General features: G+C 45.3%; 1 protein-coding gene across 1 annotated transcript in view; it reads right to left on the bottom strand.

Moving 5' to 3' along the window:
- LOC142764763 (uncharacterized) overlaps positions 1-25,584 on the bottom strand; it is a 422,070-nt gene that overhangs the window by 213,703 nt on the left and 182,783 nt on the right. The window contains exon 4 of the mRNA XM_075865291.1: positions 14,829-14,912. Within this exon, the coding sequence (XP_075721406.1) occupies positions 14,829-14,912 (84 nt within the window). The remainder of the gene's footprint in view (positions 1-14,828; positions 14,913-25,584) is intronic.

The raw sequence follows: 25,584 nt of genomic DNA, 5'->3' as shown, positions 1-25,584 counted from the left end.
CTCCTGGAAGTTGTACATGTAGTAAGGATGAAACCGTACTACGACAGGATTTGAGCAAGCGAACTCAATCACGTCGTCTAACACTAGGACAAACACTATTGTTTAGAAACTGTCAGCTGGCTGTACGCATCGGGGCAATGCGTGCTAGGAGGGGGACTAATGCAACAGTTCGCTAATACCAGAAGACGCGTGCAACAGTTTGCGTTCGTAAAAGCCGCCCCACAGGTAGCAAGAAAGCCGCGCCATGGAACGCCGTCCTGCATGCGCCACGAAGCTACGCAACGAGACCGGCACGAGACCTGAGGTAAAGAGGAAAAGACCGATGAAGTTGGAGACAGCGAGCAAGGGACATTTTGGCTGACCATTTAGTTTTGACAGTTTACGGGCACAGGTTCACCCTGAATAAATAGTTTGTATAGTACCAGGTGCTATATATATTGGTGACAATATATATATTGTAAGACAGTAGCAGCGTGTATATATATATATATATATATATATATATATATATATATATATATATATATATATATATATATATATATATATATATATATATATATATTAGTCACCAGATGAAGCGAACGAGCAAACGAAAAAGGATACTTTATTGGCAATAAGGCATCGTTTTTCGTTTGCTCGTTCGCTTCATCTGGTGACTTATAACTCGACCCAAATCCAGGAAGACTGTCAGGTTATGTATGTATGTATATATATATATAGTGCTTGAAGAAAATTTCATTTATTACGTCGATGTTTCGGTGACAGCCTGGCCTTTATCAAGACAAAATGTACACAACTAACGGGAGGAAAGAAAATGAGAGACAAGAGGGGGGAGAGGGAAGGCGGGACAAGTTTGCTTAGTAGCTCTTAGCAGGAAGGCCCAAAGATGCTACCGCTGATAACGATGCGCTTCGCGAGAGAGCTCACTTATGCAATGACTATTACTCTTGATTAAAGTCGTCTCTGGTTTGTGTCATGTAGATCGGTACATAGAACTGGTGCAGTTAAAAACAGCTGATGTGAAATTAAAGCCGGCTCACTGAAAAATGGGAGCCGAAGTGAATGCGGCTGAACACACGGCATCAGAAAGTGGGTGTTTGAGCTTTGCATGAATACATGTTAAGATGGAGCCTGCCTACAGCAGGCTTCTTGTAGCCTGGAAATTTGGGGTCCTAAAAGGCTTGCTCTTGCACATATCTTTCTCACCTATGAAATCACTGTGTTTAGTGTATCTAGCTACAGACGTAAGAAGGCGACGCAGTGGTTTCCAGCATATGATTGTGTTCTTGTGTTTCTTTTTTGCCAATGCAGTCACTCTGTGTGATGAACGTATGGTGCGGAGCTATAGAGACATAGTCAGGTGACTCATGGTGGTGTTTTTGTCTCCTGCACTACGGCAATCGTGTATTGCCAAACAAATCAATAATTAAAAACATAGAGTGCAGCTGTGTAAAGAAATCAGATTCATAGAAGGATTAGTGTGTGAAAAGCATGGGCTGAACTGTTGTCTGTATTGTTCATGCTTCTTCGATTTCTCACTCAACCACACTAACCAGCCACTGTCAGCCATTAATCAAATAAGTACACAAAGTTGAAAAAGTTGCCTTGTGTGTTATTGGATGTTTCAGCGATTATGTTCTCCATGTTGTCTCTACGTTCGCTGTTAATGGGTTTGATGTCTGTATACAACGTTGATGCAATGTGATCATTTGATTGTTGATACCACATTAATACCATCACGTTAGGGAAACCTGATACTTTGAATGTTGTGGCGTCATTAAAAACAACACGTTAGGACAACGTAATTATTTGAATGTTGCTGCAACTATAAAAACACTGTGTTATGGCAACGTAATACTATAAACGTCAGTGCAATGTTATATTTGAACGTCTAACGTTGCCTCACATTCGTTACAGTCAAACAACGTTGACTCAACGTTCTGCGTTACCTTGGTGGAGTTACAAAGGTATGTCGCATGCCGCAATTGCACTCTCATTTCTCTCGTCCTGACAAAACAGCTGGAAGCTAAGCTGACAGGGAAGGCAGGAGCAAAGAAAAAAACCACGCCTCGTGATTTTAAGCATTTTTTGTCGAATGCGCGGCTTTCTTAGAGAGATCGCGTGCGCATATGTGGACAAGTAGCGGTCCCGTGGCGATCTCTGTAACTTGATTTTTCTGCTCACAGTCGCACAGAAGATTTTTCCCTCACAAGCAATGGGGCCGACGCTGATGGCAGGATTTCTGCGACACGAGCTCTCTAAGTTTATCGCGTTAAAATCACTTTTTATAGAGAACCGAAGCTTGAGTTTGCGAAGCGATGACAACGCCACGCCTGGCCCTGTCGTCAAGCTCCCGAACACTTGAGGAGAAACGCGAGAGAGGTCGCTAGCGAGTGAATGTGGTTTGCCGAAGCGTGCGAGGCGCGCACAACGAGTTCTATAGACGGTGCAGCGAACTTGGGTGCCGTGCCATCAGCTTGGCGCACTAAAACAAGACGCTCGCTATGTGATGTTGTCTTTCCGCGATAGAAGGAGTGGCCCCGCGTATGTATTGTGTTGTGGGCTGCCACAACAATGCAGAAAACACCAAGAGACGCTCTCCACGTGTAAAGTTGTATCAATTTCCTACCAAGTCATAGCCGGCGAACACAGCCGCTGGTCTAAAAAATAGAGCACACATAACAATAGAGCCCCAAAAAAGAAAGAAAAGGCAAGCGCTTCAACTTGGCTCGCTGTGGTTAAACTTAGCTTGGTCCTTCGCGACGACGTCAACAGGTCATGCGCGGCACGAAGGACATTAATCTAAATCTTCTCGGACATTTTAACGCCGTGAACTGATAACTTTGGTTTTACTTATTTTTTTCAGCACGCTGCAAACGTTTGCACATGAGAGTACACGGCTGCAATTGCTAGATACCGTATAAAAGCTACAATTATAAGCTTTCCATAAAGGTTAACACAGCACATCGATAGAGTATGCGTCTTCATGCGGGCAGAATGAGACTTACTTCGAGGCATACGTCGTATACGGTACTATCAGGAGTGGCCCGAGAAATGAATTCCGCGCTGACTCGGCCATCCTCCTCTTCTGTCGTCTGCCCCACATCATAAACTTGACTAATGAGCTTTACTCCTTTTGTCCGATTCGCCTCTAGGAAGTGCTTGTCTAGCTCAGAGATCTTAGGTGAAGTTGCACGGCAGGCGGTACACTGTGAGGTGAGTCAAACGCAGCGCGCGCTCCCTGCACGAGCACGTAAGCGAGCGGTAGTGCATCGGAGCGAAGGGAAAACGCGCCATCTATATCCCCGATTTCTATTTTTTGACCAAAGATGACGCTGCCTGTCCGGAGTCGCAGCGCCACCTTACGTTGCTTTGGCTTCTTATCGGCCTATCGACAGCAGCTTCGAATATATGCTGTCTTGCTCATCAGTAGAGAAGCGCTATTTAATCGGCATACAATGTTCACTTTTCTAAAAGATGTGCATAGTTTTCCTCCCATGTTGGGACGTGATCCGTTGTGCGACTTTTGTAAAAAGACCGCGTTTGCTGCATACAAAACCGCGAACAATTCAGTTTGTTTCGGCTACAGCTATTTCACTCTACCCCTTTGTTTTTTATACCTATGAGTTCGAAGGAGCCGCAAAGTAGAGCTTTGGGCAAGTTGGAACTGGTGCCTTCTTGCAAACATTTAGGCGCGAACAAGACGAAGCTCCAAGAAGAGTACGCAAACAGTGCTGTCCAGCAACTGAAGGATAATGAAGGATATTTCAACCACCCTTCAAACTATACAACGCATGCGCACAAATTACCAGCAATCGAAGACCTCATGCACAGTATACTTACTTCAAAATCTAAAATGCAAGCAGACGGCCAAAAAATCTTTAATGAAGTACCGTTCGCGAGTTTCTCTTCTTTATCAATGTGCATGATAACACGGTTATCGCTGTTTGCGTTCATGGCTTTTTCTGTCCACTTCTTTGTGCTCCTTCTAGATCACACTAAAAATTTAAAAAGTTAGCCTGTCTTATGGCGCGGAGCTTCAAGTCTTTATACAGCCTTGTAACATTATAATTGGCCGCTTTTCCTGCCTGATGCACTGGTGCTCTTTGGCCATCAAATGGCGCTTGCGCCAAAACGTGCCATACATCATCATCATCATATCGTAGAACTTCGTTGCCGTATTCTTGTGTTGTGCTAATAAAGGGCCATATTGTAGGCTGGCCCATTGTGCATAGTTCACTACATTTGGTGTTTATTGCGACTTTGTTCGTGTTCAAACAGCACTTCACAAGTGTCAGCTGTGGTAATGAGTGGCTTTGCTCCTATTGACTGACCTGTTTCCCTGAGCACATATCTATTTCAAAGTCACATTTCATCCCGCATAGGAAGCAAGTATGGAACACGTGCCTAACCACGAATGCAATGCTCTCCACGGTTAACACGCATTTGAATGAGAGCTGGAGAGGCCTCAAAACTCTGAAAACCTTTGTTTTTAACGAGGAACGATAGTACTCCCATAGCCTCATACTCCGAGAGCCAGTGTATTGAGCACTAGGCTACAAACCCATGCGTTCAGAAGGCGAATACATCATAACCATCATCACAAGCCTGACTACGCCCTTTACTGGAAGAAGAAGATGAAGTGTCTCTTTAAATGAACGCTTGTTTCTGCACTGTCTTTTTAGTGAAACCATCAGGTGCCTCGCATCCCCGTCTTGCGGTGATGGCCACGAAGCATGCCAAAGGTCCGCCTAGTCAGAAGTCTTCACACCCGTCAAACCCAAGGAAGTGAGCTGGCTTCCCCAGTGACGCTGAATGTTACTTTTTTATATTCTATGTCAGAAGACGACACATTCAATGACAACTTCATACTGTCCGGGGCAAGAGGGCCAAAAGAAGGACTGCGAACATATAAGCATCTGCTCCTACAAGTACAGCGACGGTAGTCAAGGCCTGCGCGCTGTCCGCACGTCATCATCTTAATGCGCGAAGACCCTTCAAGCAACCTACGACTTCTGACCAGGCAAGCCCTTCCAGTTGCTCTGGAATGTGCGGTGCCAGATCAAATTAAGGCCGTAAGAGTAAACCAAAGAAAGAATATTCTCGCCATAGACGTCACAATGTGAGTGCGCTTGGACAGCTGCAGCAAAGGACTGAGCTAGGTGGCATTGAAATGCGCCCTTTTATCCCAATAGATGACATATCAATTGCCAGTGTAATTTATAAAACTGACATTGCCATTTCTAATGTTGACTTGCCTACCCTCATCAAGCCTGCAAACTAGGCAACGGTCATTACGCAAGTGCGGTTCCTTGGAAATACACGCTGGTAAAAGTGTTTTTCAAGAGAGATTGCATACCGTTCCACGTAAAAGTTGGACATTTCCGACATCCGGTCCGACCACTCATCCAAAAGCCACTTCAATGTCATCAGTGCTTCAGTCTAGGACACGTTAAGGGCGTACGCCCCAACTCTCGATTTTGTCCCCGTTGCGCTGAACCTCATGCCGAAAACGCCTGTTGGGCGACTACTCCGAAGTGCGCAAACTGCAGCGGTCCTTACGCTGCCTCGTCGAAAGGCTGTCCTCGAATCCAAAAGGAGCACGTAGTTCTCAGACAAATAGCCCCAGACAAATCAACACACAGAGGGAGCCGAAGTAGTCAAGCGTCGGCGTCGACGTCGGCATCGTCGAAAGTCTTTAAAGGAGGTACATTCCTGAAATGTTAGTTTCCACTCTTTAGCAGTTCCATCCAGTAGCGCCGCAAAAGGACCCACCACTTCTACGAAAGAGCAGGAGAAGCCTTCTTTTCTGAAGGAATGGCCCATGCTCCCGACCCGCTCTTCTGCCAAGGAACCTCAGCAGGTTGCGGCAACACCAGAGCTATCTCCAGCCATGGAAGATTTGCCTAAAACAGATCGTCAAGTGATCTCAGTGCAGCGTTTTCTCATAGAAGCCATCCGAGCAATATTAGTCGACATGAAGGAAGCATCTGCTCAAAGCGCACTTGGAGTATTGGACAACCTAAGCCCAGTGCTTGAATCTCTCAACTAGGAAGATGGCTGCTTACACCTCAATTCATAAAGAAGCCAAATTGAATCTGTCGTCCAATGGAACGCCAGAGGACTAAAATCACGCCTTTCAGATTTTCGTGACTTTGAGTTTACCAACGTGTTTCCATTCATCATCATTTATGATCCGAATTTGTCGAAACCAATAAAACTTTCGGGGTACAAAGTTGTCATGTCTTCAACAAACGGTGCGTGCAGCAGAATCATCGTCTTTGTTCGTCGTGAACTGGCTTATGTTGTGCAACCAATTGCGCCTCGCGATGACAATCAGTATGTCTGCATCACTGTGAAAAAGAACAAACTCATGTTTACTCTCATAGGCGTTTATACATAGCCATCAAATAATCTCGTTTCCAAGAAATAAGCGGATATTTGGAGAGTGTGTCCTGCACCATGGGTAACCATAGGTGATTTCTATGCGCACTATCACGCAAGGGGGAGTACGCGGACAACTGCAAGAGGACGCAGGTTAGCAAACATTGCCTACAGCTATAGCCTTCCTCTGCTGATCGATAGTAGCCCCACGTTTCTTCAAGGGGTGGCATACGGCAGCTGTCTCGACCTTGCTTTTGTCCCCAACTCCTACGCGAGATACGTCAAATAGTTTCCAGATGTTGAGACACGAGGAAGTGATCACATTCCAATCTACTTTAACATCAAAGGCTTGTCTAGTTGTGGTCCATGGATGACCATTGGAGCAGTCCAATGAACCAACTTCAAATCTGACATCGAAGATGCTTGCAGCGATGGCCTACGATCTGGGTTACAGCAAACAATTAAGAGCAAAATGCAAAACGCCACTCGCACGGTGACAATATATTCCACACGAAACGACTTTGACATCAAGTTGGAGTGACTCCGAGCACTTCGACGCCGGGCGTAGCGTCGGTATTGGCATACAAAATCAATTCGCGATGTTAGGGCAGCCTGAAGGATGCAAAAGAAGATTCGGCGTCGCATAGATAGATAAGTTTCGGAATTATGGACAACGTTGTGCCAGTAACTAGACCCTCGCAAGCCACTCTCATACATTTGGAAAACAGTAAAAGGTCTGCGTCATCCTACGGAACAGCGTTTTCCATTTAAAGCGCTCGTGCTATTTCTATGGAGGCAAGAATCGATGTCGCAGAAGATTTCTGTGCGCAGATCGCGAACCAAGCCACTCGTCCCGATTCTCCTGTGAGAGGTGACGTCCCAAGTTCTCGTGACTACCACATGGACCTTCCCTTTACAATGGAGGATCTCGAGGTGGCACTAGCTCTCTGTAGGCATTCAACGTCTCCGGGCCTAGATGGTATTCCGTACTCAGACATGTGCAACCTTGGGGAAGGTGCAAGAGGAGAACTGATGAGCCTTTACAACATCGCGTGGCAGGATGACAATGGTCCTGACGACTGGAAAGTAAGCCGCTTGTTACCCATCTTGAAGCAGTGCAAATCTGCACTCGGACTCACCTCATACCACCCGGTAGCACTGGCCAGCTGCGTAGGGAAGATAATGGAACGGATGATACTACGCCACCTGGAGTGGTATCTTGAATACTACAAGATTTACCCGAATTCTACGGCTGCTTGTCGACACTAATGTTCTGTCATTGACAATGTCGTTGATCTAGTTTTGTACGTTCAGCACGAAATATCCCGTAAGCGACTATATACAGCTTTGTTTCTAGATGTGAAAGGCGCGTGTGATAATGCACTACATGAAGCCATTTTGGGTGCCCTTGTGGTGTTTGGCCTTGGTGGTGGAGTCTTTCGGTGGATTTCGAGTTACGTGGCTGCAAGATCAGTCTGTGTTAACATAAGATGGCCCAACTACGTGAGCTATACTTCCAGGGGTGTTTCTCAAGTCGGAGTTCTTAGCCCGACGCTATTCAATCTTGCACTAATTGGCCTTGCTGACTACTTGCCACGACCATCAAAATCTCATTATACGCAGACAACATCTGTGTCGGGACTTCGGCAGTCACACGTCCTCAGATACTTTCCCGGCTTCAAAGAATAGCAACTCTGATTGTCAAGTACATGTTAAAACAAGGTCTTAGCATATCACCAGAAAAATGCACGGTGGTGGCATTCACTCGCAAAGCAATCACTCCTTATGTCATCTCAATCTGCGGGTGACCAATTTCTGACGCCAGAACCCACCGATTTCGGGGCATCATTATTGGTAGGGACTTCTGTTGGAGTCCGCATGTGGCCTATATGAAGAAGTGCCTGACCGCTATTTGCCAATTGTTCAAGTTCCTGGCAGGTAAGACGTGAGAGATGTCAGTGCCGCAATGATGGAATTTTACAGAGCCCTGTTTTTCGGTTTCCTGAGATATAGCTTGCCCTGCTTACCAATAACCGCAAGACCAATGTTCGTGTTCTACAGGGAGTACCAGTGGCAGTACCAGTACTGACCACTCCACGGCATATACAGCAGCGGGACTAGCTGCTATAGCCAGTACAAGCCCAAGCACTGAAAGTGTGTCTTGGTCGGCCCATATATTCGTCAACAGAGGCAGCAATTGCAATTGCTGGTGACTATCCAATATAAACAGACATTGTTGTAGAAGTCCTGAGAAGGCATATCAGACACTTTGCACATGCTCCCTGTCATCACCTTGCACTGTTGCCGTCAGAGAGGTGCCAAGCATCGTTCGGTAAAATGATATTGAAGTATAACGAGAAACTTTCCTCGGGCGTCACTCATGCATCTAAACCATCGATACCCCCTCGGTGTCTTATTCGACCAACAGTGCATATTAGTGTACCATAGATTCGGAGGAACTCTGAGCTTTGATCGCCCGTGTTGAAGCCACTGTCTCTTCCTCTTTTGCAAGAGGAATATTCAGACAGTGTACTTATATATAACGATGGCTCCAAGAACCGCCAGTGCTCCTCATGTGCATTAGTTGTCCCAGCTAGAGGTGTTACCATCAACTTTAGGACTGCCCCCTATGAGGCATATACAGCAGCGGAACTAGCTGCTTTGCGCACTGCACTTTGTGTGGTCAATCGGGAACCACCGCAACAACGGTCGATTTTCAGTGACTCAAAGGCTGCCCTACAATCTGTGCTCTCAGAACTGCCTCACGGGCCGTGCGAACAGCTTGTTTTTGAAATTCGTTGCGTTCTCTACACTTCACACGAGAAAGGGCATAATGTAACGTTTCAGTGGCTGCCAAGTCACTGAGGCGTCATAGGGAACAAACATGCCGATACTGCCGTGCGGGCAGTTCTTGAAGGAACACAAGAACAAGCCACACCACTTTCGCGGACTGATGCAGCCAGTTCTCTTCAACGACTTGCGCGTAAAATCAAGTTTTCACTAAGGAGCCCACAAAGCAATGAGACGAATCGTCAACACCACCGTCCTCTTTGATGGCTCTCCGCATGCCCACTGGGCTCGACCGAAGAGCAGCCACCTTTCTTCATCGCTTATTGCTAGGAGTGGCATTTACGAAATCCTATTCCTTTGTCACAGGAATAGCCAACAACACTCTCTGCGACGCCTGTCATTGCGAAGAGACACTACACCACATCCTGGGCGACTCTTCGTTGTACGACTTCCTGAGACATTCACTGGCGTCCGTTTTGCGCGCATCGACAACAGCCAAATGTCTGTGGACACTATTCTTTGAAGTGCCCGAGAGAAGACATTTCATCAGAAGGCGACAAAAGCTCTGTTGAAATTCCAACACGTTATTGACTTGAACGAGCGGCTGTAACAGCGATGTCACACACCGCGAAAGACAAGACTGGACTATGACGGAGTATGCGCGCGTGTGATGCCAAAAGTGCTGTGTTTATATCTCTTTCCTCTCTGCTCTCTATCTTTCATCTCCCCCACCCCCTCCCATGCGCAAGGTAGATACCGGCTGCCTATAGGGTGGCTAACCTCCCTACCGTTCTTTTCTTCTTATTTTCTTTTCTTCCTTCCTGACTACGCCCTCGGCAGGGCGATAGCCTCTTTCATGATCACACTTGAGGAAGTGGCTGTAACAGCATTGTCACACACCGCGAAAGACAAGACTCGACTATGACTGAGTATGCGCGCGTGTGCTGCCGAATTTGCTGTGTTTATCTCTCTTCCTTCTCTTTTCACTATCTTTCATCTACCCCATTCCGCTCCCAAGCGCGCGAAGGGTAGCAAACCGGCTGCCTATAGGCTGGTTAACGTCCCTGCTGTTCTTTTGCTTCCATTTTCCTTCCTTCCTTCCCGACTACGCCCTCTGCTGGGCGAAGGCCTTTTTCATGATACGCCAATCAACCGGTCTTGTGCTTTATCCTGCCATGTTATACCTGCGAACTTTTTAATCTCATCGGGCCACCTAATTTTTGTTCTCCACTTCGTGTGTTTGCCTTCTTCGTAATCTAGTCAGTTACCATCAATGCCCAGCGGTTATCCCTTCTACATGCTACGTGGCCGACCCGAGTTTAATTTCTCCATTTATTTTTCTTGGTTTCAACGAGAACATCCTTAACTCCTTTTCGTTCCCTGACGCACTCTGCTGCCTTTTTGTCTTTTAAGATTACACTTTTCCTTTCTCTTCGAATCACTCAGTGCGTCATCTTCAATTTAAGCTGAACTATGTTTGTTAGCGTCCAGGTTTCTGCACCGTAACTACAGGCAAGATGCAAGTGTTATATACCATTACCTTGAGCGTTACTGGTAGGTTAGCCCTAATGACTGTAGAATGCTTGGCGAATGTGATCTACCAAAAACTTTTTGTTTACATACTTCAATCTCATGATTCGCCTCTACGTTTACTACGTGTTTTCAAGTAAACGTAATCTGTTACAACTTCAAGTGCACTGCTACCTATCTCGCTTTTCTCTTCCTAGGTTGTTGTACATTTCATTTTCTGCAGAATAATTTCAGTCCTACCTTTCTACTCTCCTTGTCTAATTCAGTAACTATGAATTGCCATTCGTCTTCTGGAAGACTGAGCACTGCATTGTCATAAGGGATGCATAGGTTACTGAAGTATTCTCCATAATTCTTATCCCGAAGCTATCCAAATCTAAGACCTTGAGAACCTCTTGTAAACACGTTGTTATTAGCATAGCTGAGATCACGTCTCCCTGCCTCATACTCTTCTTGATTGAGATTCTACAACTGTATTTGTGGAGAACTATGCTGACAGCGGATCCACAGTAGATTTCTTCCAATACGTTGTTAGAGTTCGTCGAGGCCCTGATTCCGTAGTGTCTGCATTCACGCTGATGTCCCGGCAGAGTTAACTGTTAGGGAGGTTCATAATAAAAGAAGTGCCAAAAAGTACGAACACCCAGAAGGGACACAGGGCGAGCGCCTACTAGCTACATCAAATTTTATTAGAAAACGAACACTCATATATGCATAACGCGCACGTACGTCATCTCAAGTTATCCCTCTTGTCATTAACAACGTGGAACTGAAAAAAACCACTCTCCTAATCGATGGCACACAACCGGAAAAAACACGTGTTAAGACACCCAAAAACTAAGAAAAAAAACCATAAAATTACGTAAAAATGCACTGGATTACGTTACGTCTAAAAAGAAAATTCAGCATCTGCTATTAGTGAAACGAGCGCTTGATTGACGCACTTGTCACCTCCTTTCTTAATTCGATACGCTTACATTATTTCTCTCGTCGTTCTTTATTGTGCTTGTCCATTATTCATGTGTCCGAGAATTTTGGTTGACAGGGGCACGCCCTGCAGTGCATCGCTAAGTGCGAGTACGGCCCTCTTTAAAGGGGCGCTCTAACGCTTGAAAGCATCGGTGCTGACTTCATAACTCGTAGTTTCGCTCGACAAAACTACTGCGGGCGGAAATGACGCCGGAAAGCTGCCGCTATATGATCCTATAAATGTAACGCTAAATGTGATCACAGCATTGCATAAATATAGGGATTAATATTAGAGTTATTGCTTCATTAGCGTGACTTTTGACTCAAAGTGAGCGCGAAAAAAGCTCTGCAAGCTTCCCAGCTTGAAAACTGCAAAGCTGGTCAAAGAATGCGCTGAACGCCTTGTGCTCGAGGAAACGCACTGGTTACGCTAAAAGAAAGAAACTATTAGAAAGAAAGAAACTAAAAGAAAAAATTGTAAAAGCGTCATTGCGTATTTACGTCATTGCAAAAGGAAAGATCATTCAAGCTAGGAAACATTATAGAAGCGTTCACGAGCTTGCTAGTTTCGCACGTGTCGTTTCCTCTTCAAGTACCAAATTGTTACTTTCGCGACGGCGTCCTCAAGACGCTGTGCGTAACAGGCAATATGTCATGTTCTTACCAAATTCTTTGTACACCAGCAACTCGCTGAATACTACATAAACTCATGAAGCAAACGATGTTCATACTGGGGAAAATGTGCCATGGGCATTTTCCGCAGCCCTATCAACAAGACCTGCACAAGCAAGTCGACGAATCCAAACAACTACAACGTATTCTTCAACATGAACAATGACGAGAGAAAACTTCGTCGAAACCACTCGGATGGCTTAAATAACGTTGTAAAAATGTACCTTGCCATGCACATATTCAGCACCAAGGACCAAGATTGCGGCCGCGGTCAAAATTTCTGTGTCAGCACCATCGAACGCTCCAAGTAAGCCACAGAACAACCCCATGTACTATGCATAAACACAATCACTACCAAATCTGCCACGATGAATGGGCATGCAAACTGCTCTATCCTGTCCAACCTGCCGCAGCAGGAGGATCGCAACGTGGGGCAACAACATCGCTTCCTCGCCTATCACCCTTGAAAATGCTTGTGCCCCCAACCGGTCCGTGCTGTTTGGTGGCATCTGCCCACTGGAGGGCCTTTAGAAAAGTTTTTGGAAAATACTCAAAGCGGAGTCTTTGAAACAAATACGTATCGTCGAAGGCGGGCTGATGGTAAGCTGTTTCGAATCGCAAGGGCAAGGCCTCTGTGGTCATGCGCTATTGATGGATCAGTAGAGGTCAGTTAAAGCGGCCACTAAGTTCATTCGGGCTAGTAGTCTTTACCATGTACCGAGAAGCAGTTGCAAACACTCAGGACAGGTTGAGCGTCTCTCCTGTCAAGTTCTTCCTTCAGCCTTCTGTGCTCCTATATTTGCACATTATGCATGCATAGCGTCAGTATCACGACAAAGAATACGACGTCTACGAATGAGGAACTGTCACTCCTGCAGTGTTCGAATCTCGTTTATTCTTCACAATTATGCCAGCTGTGTTTTCATCTGTTTCCATGCTCAAAGCGTGGTTATGTTGCCCACAACGCAACAGCCAGCCTCGTCCACCAGAACTCCAGTATTTACTGGACTACTGCACTCTCCAGTGAAACTATAGCGTGTTCATGGATCTTGCCTGGGACATGGAATGACCAGCCCCTTTTGACACTGTTAACTTCTAAGCGATGCATGTTCAGTTTCCGTTGCTGTTTGTCTGACGCAACTTCTTTAGGGGAAAAAGAATCCTGTGACTTCAAAGGGTAAGGATAGTTTGTAGAGGCAGAGGAAGAAGTGGAAGTGCTTCGGAATATACATTGCGTATGATCCAGGCCGCGCCTCCAACATCTAGCTATATATATATATATATATATATATATATATATATATATATATATATATATATATATATATATATATATATATATATATTTATATATATATATATATATATCTGAGGGTTTGTGTGTGTGTGTGTATGTGTGTGATGGACCAATAAGTCAAGTCGTCTCCAACCGTGTTCCCCACTTACCACGTTTCACGCTTGCTCTCTTGCCCCTCACTTGCCGTTCGCTTAGAGTGAGCCAGGCCCACAACTACATGGCGCTTTGAAACGCAGTTGCTGCCTTGAAGCAACCACTTGTCAAAGCATTCACTGTAGTGAAACTGTACTGAATGGTGGTTCATTTCTCATATCCTGCATCTTTTCATGAATAATGTTGCTTTTTTGATAAAGTGTATATTACAACAAAATTTTCCACTTAGAATCATCGCAAACTAATATCTGAATAGGAGACCCGATTTACTTCTCGCTTTACCTTAACCATTCGTTCTTGTCTTCCGTCATTTAAAAGTACTCTTGGAATCAACACAAGCCAAGATGAAGTCGTATTGGGCATGTCGCACAGTAGAACAATGCGCTGCTATAAAACTGTGATGCCATGTTACACAGGTACTCTGTGTTGATGGCGGACATGCTAGTTTTCTCAGGCTCTGAAGTGTGCACGATCGCGGTGTTAGTTCATATACTTTTATTCAAGATTTTTTAAATATCTTAAACAAAATAAGGCATTCCCTACCTTCTTGCTGCGCAATCGTTCTCCCCAGGACTATACACGCAGCGGACACATCGCGAGAGCTGTGTTCTTGTTTGTCTGGGTGACACTCTAAGTTTCAAGTTCATTTTTAGCACGTTTTCACGCCCCCTATTCACATCTTTCTTGGGTCACATCCGTATTTTCTACGATGGTTATTCGTTTTTTCTCTTTTTTAATGTGCGAAGATCTCTCGTGACCTGCGTTTTTCTTTCAACTGTGTTGCCCTACCACGCACTCACTGCACCGAAATTGTTCTTTTCTTGACCATTCGGTTATTATCACCTTTCCATACTCCAGTTCTAGCATCGTCTTCATTTTCTCGCGATAGACTAACCACAACAATGACTACTCATAAGGGGCACGTGCACTTGCCAGTCATTCTAAAGGTTCACTGATAATAGTGAAGGAATAAAATGTGTCACCAGAACGAAGCGTGGACATCGTACCCAAAATTATTTAAAATACTCACTGGTAGATTCCATGAAGTATTCATATTTCGAAACGCCACAAGTGTTGTTGGGATCCTTGTATATCAGAGTTTTTCTGTGAGTACCTGTATGTCAGGAAAAGCCAAAGACGTGAACTAATTCACGTTACACGCACTCAAATGCTAACAATGAAAGAAATGTATACCCATTGCCACATACACATATGATCTACATATGCCACGTATGTGCCACTTGTCGTTTTAGGAGTGTATATCATGCATAAAAGAGAGTAAAGCGACACGACGAAAAGCCTTTTATGTTGTTTCAATGTTTTAGATGCTGTCACGACGCTCAGCGAATCTGTGTATATAACCACGCTTTGTAGATGTAATTTCTTAATGCACTTATAGTCACAGATATCGCGCGAGCTTCTGCAGTGAAAATACATGATTGGGGGTACAAATATTAACCATGTGCCACATATGATCCGAATACCTTCCATATTTGAAGGTATATGAAATATGAGCACTAGAACCTTCCACATGAAAACTAAATATGTAATCTTCTTGTAATACAATTAAAAAGGAATACTACAGAAGTAGTTTAGATGGGTGCTAAAGTAAGCATAAACTTGTTTTTCAGCTCTGTAAACGCCGGCTAATAACTGCCGACTGCATGAAAAAGGAATCGCGGACACAACATCTTTTTTGCACTCAACGTACTTCCTGTGATGTTTGACGCTACATTTATCTGGTTCCCCCGTCCCTTTCTTTTTGGCTAGCCTTGCTACTGCTGGGAAGCAGCAAGGTAGCTGGCAAGAGGTGAGGAGGCCCTGATTCTGGATGTCTGCTGCCCAATTAACAACCGACTGCAGGTAATCCAAGAGGCCTGGAGACTGAAGGAAGAGAAACACGCCCCTCTACAGCGTCTTCTCATCCAGTGATTACAACGTGTCTCTGTGGACGCCATTGTCGTGGCCTGCCTTGGATTGTGGGACGCGACAAACGATCCCACCCGCACACGATACCTTAATGCAACTTTTTTCATCCAAAAAATTGTCGGGCAGTGAAGAAGAAAATAATCGGCACACAAAAAAGTGTCAGCAAGATAAGGGTGAAAAAGAACGAATGGTGGTGATTCCTTATCTGCAAAACATTTCACATAGGTTGAAAAAAAATTCTATTAGGTATGGTGTGTGGGCTGGTTCTTTAGCGGAGAACAAATTGTCGAAGATTTGCCCAGCAGTAGAAAGGCTAGCCAAAAAGAAAGGAACAGGACAACCAGACAGTTGTAGCATAAAACATGGCTGGAGGTACGTTGAGTGTAAAAAATAATGTCTACTGGACTACTTTCACATGTGGAATGAAATACGTCGGTCAGACAGGTCATTGCTTGAATGTGCGCTTTCGTGAACATGAGAGTTCATTAGAGGGGCCCTCTAACACTTTTCACTACCTAATTGTTTTACATGTTTTTCTGCTGCTTGCGTACACTAACGGCTTGAGAAATAAGTGCCGGAAGAACAGCAGCGACAGGGCCACGCAATGCTAAGTTATTTAGCGTAGAGATATCAAAATACAATAAAATGAATGCTTACCCTCAACTCGATTTTTGCTAGCTCACCTTACTGTGTTTCCCTTGCCCTCTGACATCAGAAGGCTTCCCAGAGAAATGAACTAAAAGTGCTACCATACAGAAAGCTCAGTGACATATTGCCTGTTACGCACAGCCTCTTGACAACGCCGTTGCGAATGTAACAAACAATTTGGTACTTGAAGAGGAAACGACACGTGCGAAATAAGCAAGCTCGTAAACGCTTCTATAATGTTTCCTAGCTTTAATGATCTTTCCTTTTCCAATGACGTAAATATGCAATGAGGCTATTCCAATTTTTTTTCTTTTAGTTTCTTCAGTAACAGCACCCGGAGTGTAACCGGTGCGTTTCCTCGAGCACAAGGCGTTCAGCGCATTCTTTGACCAGCTTTGCAGTTTTCAAGCTGGGAAGCTTGCAGAGCTTTTTTCGCGCTCACTTTGAGTCAAAAGTCACGCTAATGAAGCAATAACTCTAATATTAATCCCTATATTTATGCAATGCTGTGATCACATTTAGCGTTACATTTATAGGATCATATAGCGGCAGCTTTCCGGCGTCATTTCCGCCCGCAGTAGTTTTGTCGAGCGAAACTACGAGTTATGAAGTCAGCACCAATGATTTCAAGCGTTAGAGCGCCCCTTTAAAGAGGGCCGTACTCGCACTTAGCGATGCACTGCAGGGCGTGCCCCTGTCAACCAAAATTCTGGGACACATGAATAATGGACAAGCACAATAAAGGACGACGAGAGAAATAATGTAAGCGTATCGAATTAAGAAAGGAGGGGACAAGTGAGTCAGTCAAGCGGTCGTTTTACTAATAGCAGATGCTAAATTTTCTTTTTAGACGTAACATAATCTAGTGCATTATTACGTAATTTTACGGCTTTCTGAGAGTGTTTTTTTCAGTTCCACGTTGTTGATGACAAGAGGGATAGCTTGAGATGACGTACGTGCGTGTTATACATATATGAGTGTTCGTTTTCTAATAAAGTGTGATGTAGCTATTAGGCGCTCGCCCTGGGTCCCTTCTGGGTGTTCGTACTTTTTGGCACTTCTTTAATTATGAACATCCTTAACAATTACCTCTGCCGGGACATCGGCGAGAATGCAGACACTACGGAATCAGGGCATCGACGAACTCTACATCAACATATTGGAAGAAATCTACTGCGGATCCGCTGTCAGCATAGTTCTCCACAAACACAGTTGTAGAATCTCAATCAAGAAGGGTGTAAGGCAGGGAGACGTGAACTCCGCTATGCTAATCACAACGTGTTTACAGGATGTTTTCAAGGTCTTAGATTTGGATATCTTCGGGATAAGAATTATGGAGAATACTTTAGTAACCTGTGCTTCCCTTATGACAATGCAGTGCTCAGTCTTCCAGAAGACGAATGGCGATTCATAGTTTCTGAACTAGACAAGGTGAGTAGAAAAGTAGAACTGAAATAATTCTGAAGAAAATGAAATGTACAACAACCTAGGAAGAGAAAAGCGAGATAGGTAGCAGTGCACTTGAAGTTGTAACAGATTACGTTTACTTGAAACACGTAGTAAACGTAGAGGCGAATCATGAGATTGAAGTAAGTAAACAAAAAATTTTTGGTAGATCATGATCGCCAAGCATTCTACACTCATTAAGGCTAACCTACCAGTAACGCTCAAGGTAATGGTATATAATACTTGCATCTTGCTGGTAGTTACGGCGCAGAAACCTGGACGCTAACAAACAGAGTTCAGCTTAAATTGAAGACGACGCACTGAGCGATTCGAAGAGAAAGGAAAAGTGTAATCTTAAAAGACAAAAAGGCAGCAGAGTGCGTCAGGGAACGAAAAGAAGTTAAGGATGTTCTTGTTGAAACCAAAAAAAACAAATGGAGAAAATAAACTCGGGTCGGCCACGTAGCACGTAGGAGGGATAACCGCTGGGCATTAAAGGTAACTGACTAGATTCCCGGAGAAGGAAAATACACGAAGTGGAGAACAAAAATTACGTGGCCCGATGAGATTAAAAAGTCCGCAGGTATAACATGGCAGGAGAAAGCACGAGACCGGTTGATTGGCGTATCATGAAAAAGGCCTTCGCCCTGCAGAGGACGTAGTCGGGAAGGAAGGAAGGAAAATAGAAGGAAAAGAACAGCAGGGAGGTTAACCAGCCTATAGACAGCCGGTTTGCTACCCTTCGCGCGCTTAGGAGGGGAATGGGGTAGATGAAAGATAGTGAGCAGAGAGGGAAGAGAGATAAACACAGCAAATTCGGCAGCACACGCGCGCATACTCAGTCATAGTCGAGTCTTGTCTTTCGCGGTGTGTGACAATGCTGTTACAGCCACTTCCTCAAGTGTGATCATGAAAGAGGCTATCGCCCTGCCGAGGGCGTAGTCAGGAAGGAAGAAAAGAAAATAAGAAGAAAAGAACGGTAGGAAGGTTAGCCACCCTATAGGCAGCCGGTATCTACCTTGCGCATGGGAGGGGGTGGGGGAGATGAAAGATAGAGAGCAGAGAGGAAAGAGATATAAACGCAGCACATTTGGCATCATACGCGCGCATACTCAGTCATAGTCTAAATCTTGTCTTTCGTGGTCTGTGACATCGCTGGTACAGCCGCTCGTTTAAGCCCATAACGTGTAGGAATTTCATCAGAGCTTTTGTCGCCTTCTGATGCAATGTCTTCTCTCGGGCACTTCAAAGAATAGTGTCCACAGACATTTGGCTGTTGTCGATGCACGCAAAACGGACGCCAGTGACTGTCTCTGGATGTCGTGCAACGGAGAGTCGCTCAGGATGTGGTGTAGTGTCTCTTTGCAATGACAGGCGTCGCAGTGAGCGTTGTCGGCCATTCCTGTGACAAAGGAATGGGATTTTGTAAATGCCACTCCTAGCAATAAGCGATGAAGAAGCGTGGCTGCTCTTCGGTCGAGCCCAGTGGGCATGCGGAGAGCCAGCAAAGAGGACGGTGGTGTTGACGATTCGTCTCATTGCTTGGTGGGCTCCATAGTGAAAACTTGATTTTATGCGCAAGTCGTTGAAGATTACTGGCTGCATCGGTCCGCGAAAGTGGTATGGCTTGTTCTCGTGTTCCTTCAAGAGCTGCCCGCACGGCAGTATCGGCATGTTTGTTCCTAAGATGCCTCAGTGACTTGGCAGCCACTGAAATGTCACATTATGCCCTTTCTCGTGTGAAGTGTAGAGAACGCAACGAATTTCATAAACAAGCTGTTCGCACGGCCCGTGACACAGCGCTGAGAGCACAGATTGTAGGGCAGCCCTTGAGTCGCTGAAAATCGACCGTTGTTGCGGTGGTTCCCGATTGACCACACAAAGAGCAGTGCGCAAAGCAGCTAGTTCCACTGCTGTATATGCCTTATAGGGGTCAGTCTTAAAGCTGATGGTAACACCTCTAGCTGGGACAGCTAATGCACATGACGAACACTGGCGGTTCGTGGAGCCATCGTTATATATAAGTACACTGTCTGAATCTTTCTCGTGCAAAAGAAGAAGAGACAGCGGTTTCAACACGGGCGATCAAAGGCCAGATTTCCTCCGAATCTATGGTACACTAATATGCACTGTTGGTCGAATAAGACACCAAAGGGGGTATCGATGGTTTAGATGCACGAGTGACGCGCGAGGGAAGTTTCTCGTTATACTTCAGTATCATTTTACCGAACGATGCTTGGCACCTCTCTGACGGCAACAGTGAGAGGGGATGACAGGGAGCATGTGCAAAGTGTCTGATATGCCTTCTCAGGGCTTCTACAACAATGTCTGTTTGTATTGAATAGTCACCAGCAATTGCAATTGCTGCTTTGTTGACGAATATCTGGGCCGACCAAGACACACTCTCAGTGCTTCGGCTTGTAATGGCTAAAGCAGCTAGTCCAGCTGCTGTATATGCCGTGGAGTGGTCAGTACTGGTACTGCCACTGGTACTCCCTGTAGAACACGAACATTGGTCTTGTGGGTATTGGTAAGCAGGGCAAGCTATATCTCAGGAAACCTAGAAACAGGGCTCTGTAGAGTTCCATCATTGCGGCACTGACATTTCTCACGTCTTACCTGCCAGGAACTTGAACAATTGGCAAATAGCAGTCAGGCACTTCTTCATTTAGGCCACATGGGGACTCCAATAGAAGTCCCTATCAATAATGATGCCAGAAATCGGTGGGTTCTGGCGTCAGTAATTGGTCACCCGCAGATTGAGATGACATAAGGAGTGATTGCTTTGCGAGTGAAGGCCACCACTGCGCATTTTTCTGGTGATATGCTAAGACCTTGTTTTAACATGTACTTGACAATTAGAGTTGCTGCTCTTTGAGGCCGGAAAAGTATGTGAGGACGTATTACTGCCGACGTCCAGACAACGATGTCGTCTGCGTATAATGAGATTTTGATGGTACGTGGCAAGTAGTCAGCAAGGCCAAGTAGGGCAAGATTGAATAGCGTCGGGCTAAGAACTCCGACTTGAGGAACACTCCTGGAAGTATAGCATCGCGTAGTTGGGCCATCTTATGTTAACACAGACTGATCTTGCAGCCACGTAACTTGAAATTCACAGAAGACTCCACCACCAATGCCAAATACCACAAGAGCACCCAAAATGGCTTCATGTAGTACATTAACATACGCGCCTTTCACATCTAGAAACAAAGCTGTAGATAGTCACTTACGGGATATTTCGTGCTGAACGTACGAAACTAGATCAACGACATTGTCAATGGAAGAGCATTCGCGTCGAAAACCAGCCATAGAATTCGGGTAAATCTTGTAGTATTCAAGATACCACTCCAGGCGGCGTAGTTTCATCCGTTCCATTATCTTCCCTACGCAGCTGGCCAGTGATATTGGGTGGTATGAGGTGAGTCCGAGTGCGGATTTGCACTGCTTCAAGATGGGTAACAAGCGGCTTACTCTCCAGTCGTCAGGACCATTGTCATCCTGCCACGCGATGTTGTAAAGGCTCATCAGTTCTCCTCTTGCACCTTCCCCAAGGTTGCACATGTCTCAGTACGGAATACCATCTAGGCCCGGAGACGTTGAACGCCTACAGAGAGCTAGTGCCACCTCGAGACCCTCCATTGTAAAGGGAAGGTCCATGTGGTAGTCACGAGAACTAGGGACGTCACCTCTCACTGGAGAATCGGGACGAGTGGCTTGGTTGGCGATCTGCGCACAGAAATTTTCTGCGACATCGATTCTTGCCTCCATAGAAATAGCACGAGCATCCATAGTTCCGAAACTAATCTATCTAAGCGACGCCGAATATTCTTTTGCATCCTTCTGGCTGCCCTAAGATCGCGAATTTATTTTGTACGCCAATACCGACGCTCCGCCCGGCGTCGAAGTGCTCGGGGTCACTTTAACTCGATGTCAAAGTCGTTTTGTGTGGAATATATTGTCACCGTGCGAGTGGCGTTTTGCACTGTGCTCTTAATTGTTTGCTGTAACCCAGATCATAGGCCATCGCTGCAAGCATCTTCGATGTCAGATTTGAAGTTGGTTCATTGGACTGCTCCAATGGTCATCCTTGGACCATACTTGCTTCCTATGCGGGATGAAATGTAACTTTGAAATAGATATGTGCTCTGGGAAACAGGTCAGTCAATAGAAGCAAAGCCACTCATTACCACAGCTGACACTTGTGAAGTGCTGTTCGAACATGAACAAAGTCGCACTAAACAGCAAATGTAGTGAACTATGCACAATGGGCCAGCCTACATTCTGGCCCTTTATTAGCACAACACAAGAATACGGCAAGGAAGTGCTACGTTATGATAATGATGATGTATGGCACGTTCGGCGTAAGCGCCATTTGATGGCCAAAGAGCGCCAGTGCATGAGGCAGGAAAAGCGGCCAATTATAATGTGACAAGGCTGTATAAAGACTGGAAGCTCCGTGCCATAAGACAAGCTAACTTTTTAAATTTTTAGTGTGAACTAGAAGGCGCACAAAGAAGTGGAAAGAAAAAGCCCTGAACGCAAACAGCGATAACCGTGTTATCATGCACATTGATATAGAAGAGAAACTCGCGAGCGGTACTTCATTAAAGATGCGCGAAAAGGTTACATTTTTTGGCCATCTGCTTGCATTTTAGATTTTGAAGTAAGTATACTGTGCATGAGGTCATCGATTGCTGGTATTTGTGCGCATGCGTTGTATAGTTTGAAGAGTGGTTGAAATATCCTTCATTATCCTTCAGTTGTTTGAGAGCACTGTTTGCGTACTCTTCTTGGAGCTTTGTCTTGTTCGCGCCTAAATGTTTGCAAGAAGGCACCAGTTCCAACTTGCCCACAGCTCTACATTGCGGCTCCTTCGAACTCATAGGTATGAAAAACAAAGGGGTACAGCGAAGTAGCTGTAGCCGAAACAAACTGAATTGTTCGCGGTCATGTATGCAGCAAACGCGGTCATTTTATTAAAGTCGCGCAACGGATCACGTCCCAATTTGGGGGGAGGGGGAAACTTTGCACATCTTTTACAAAAGTCAAAATTGTATACCGATTAAATAGCGCGTCTCTGCTGATGAGCATGACAGCATATAGTCGAAGCTGCTGTCGATAGGCCGCTAAGAATCCAAAGCAACGTAAGGTGGCGATGCGACTCCGGACAGACAGCGTCATCTTTTGTAGAAAAATAGAAAACGGGGATATAGAAGGCGCGTTTTCCCTTCGCTCCAAAGCACTGCCGCTCGCTAACGTGCTCGTGCTGGGAGCGCGCGCTGCGTTTGACTCACCTCACAGTGTAACGCCTGCCGTGCGACTTCACCTAAGATCTCTGAGCTGCACAAGCACTTACTAGAGGCGAATCGGACAAAAGCAGTAAAGCTCGTTAGTCAAGTTTATGATGTGGGGCAGATGACGGAAGAGGAGCATGGATGAGTCAGTGCGGAATTCATTTCTCGGGCCACTCCTGATAGCACCGTATACGACGTATGCCTCAAAGTAAGTCTCATTCTGCCCGCATGAAGCCGCATACTCTATTGATGTGCTGTGTTGACCTTTATGGAAAGCCTAAAATTGTAGCTTTTATGCGGTATCTAGCAATTGCAGCCATGTACTGTCATGTGCAAACGTTTGCGGCGTGCTGAAAAAAAATAAGTAAAACCAAAGTTATAAGGTCATGGCGCTAAAATGTCCGAGAAGATTTAGAGTATGGTCCTTCGTGCCGCGCATGACCTGTTGACGTCGTCGCGAAGGAGCAAGCTAAGTTTAACTACAGCGAGCCAAGTTGAAGTGCTCGCCTTTTGTTCTTTTTTGGGGCTCTCTTGTTATTTTTGCTCTATTTTTTAGACCGCGGCTGTGTTCGCCAGCTATGACTTGGTAGGAAACTGATACAACTTTGCACCTGGAGAGCGTCTCTTGGTGTTTTCTGCATTCTTGTGGCAGCCCACAACACAATAGTTACGCCGGGCCACTCCTTCTATCGCGGAAAGACAACATCACACAGCGAGCGTCTCGTTTTAGCGCGCCAGGCTGATGGCACGGCGCCCAAGTTCGCTGCACCGACTATAGAACGCGTTGTGCACGCCTCGCACGCTTCGGCAAACCACATTCACTCGCCTGCGACCTCTCTCGCGTTTCTCCTCAAGTGTTCGGGAGCTCGACGACAGGACCAGGTGTGGCGTTGTCATCGCTTTGCAAACTCAAGCTTCGGTTCTCTATAAAAAGTTATTTTAACGCGATAAACTTGGAGAGCTCGTGTCGCAGAAATCCCGCCATAGGCGTCGGCCCCATTGCTTGTGAGACAAAAATCTTCTGTGTGACTGTGAGCTGAAAAATCAAGTTACAGAGATCGCTGCGGGACCGCTACTTGTCCACATATGCGCACGCGATCTCTCTTAGAAAGCCGCGCATTAGAAAAAAATGCTTAAAATCACGAGGCGTGGTTGTTTCTTTGGCCCTGCCTTCCCTGTCAGCTTAGCTTCCAGCTCTTTTGTCTGGACGAGAGAAATGAGAGTGCCATCGCGGCATGCGAGAAACCTTTGTAACTCCACCAAGGTAACGCAGAACGTTGATTCAACGTGGTTTGAATGTAACGAATGTGAGGCAACGTTAGACGTTCAAATATAACATTGCACCGACGTTTATAGTATTACGTTGCCATAACACAGTGTTTTAATAGTTGCAGCAACATTCAAATAATGACGTTGTCCTAACGTGTTGTTTTTAATGAAGCAACAACATTCCAAATATCATGTTTCCCTAATGTGATGTTATTAATGTGGTAGCAACAATCAAATAATCACATTGCATCAACGTTGTATATAGACATCAAACCAATTAACAGCGAATGTAGAGACAACATGGAGAACTGACTCGCTGAAACATCCAATAACACACATGGCAACTTTTTCAACTTCGTGTTATTATTTGATTAATGGCTGACAGTGGCTGGTTAGTGTGGTTGAGTAAGAGATCGAAGAAGCATGAACAATACAGACAACAGTTCAACCCATGTCTTTCACAAACTAATCCTTCTATGAATCTGATTTCTTCATACAGCTGCACTCTATGTTTTTAATTATTGATTTGTTTGGCAATACACGATTGCCGTAGTGCAGGAGACAAAAAACACCACCATGGGTCACCTGACTATGTCTATATAGCTCCGCACCATACGTTCATCACACAGAGTGACTGCATTGGCAAAAAAAACACAAGAACACAATCGCATTGTGTAAACCACTGCAGTGCCTTCTTACGTCTGTAGCTAGATACACTAAACACAGTGATTTCATAGGTGAGAAAGATATGTGCAAGACCAAGCCTTTTAGGCCCTGAATTTCCAGGCTACAAAAAGCCTGCTGTAGGCAGGCTCCACCTTAACATATATTCATGCAAAGCTCACACACCCACTTTCTGATGCCGCATGTTCAGCTGCATTCACTTCGGCTCCCATTTTTCACTGAGCCAGCTTTATTTCACATCAGCTGTCTTTAACTTGCACCAGTTCTATGTACCGCCCTACATGCAACAAGCCAGAGACGACATTCAATCAAGAGTAATAGCCATTGCATAAGTAAGCTCTCTGGTGAAGCGCTTCGTCATCAGCGGTAGTATCTTTGGGCCCTCCTGCTAAGAGCCACTAAGTAAACTTGTCCCACCTTCCCACTCCCCCCCTCTTGTCTCTCATTTTCTTCCCCTCCCGTTAGTTGTGTACATTTTGTCTTGATAAAGGCCAGGCTGTCACCGAAACGTCGACG

Source organism: Rhipicephalus microplus, chromosome 6 (genome assembly GCF_043290135.1).
Source record: "Rhipicephalus microplus isolate Deutch F79 chromosome 6, USDA_Rmic, whole genome shotgun sequence".
In the NCBI taxonomy this organism is placed as follows: domain Eukaryota; kingdom Metazoa; phylum Arthropoda; class Arachnida; order Ixodida; family Ixodidae; genus Rhipicephalus; species Rhipicephalus microplus.
Note: the sequence above shows the minus strand (reverse complement) of the source record. Positions and strands in the feature narration are given on the sequence as shown.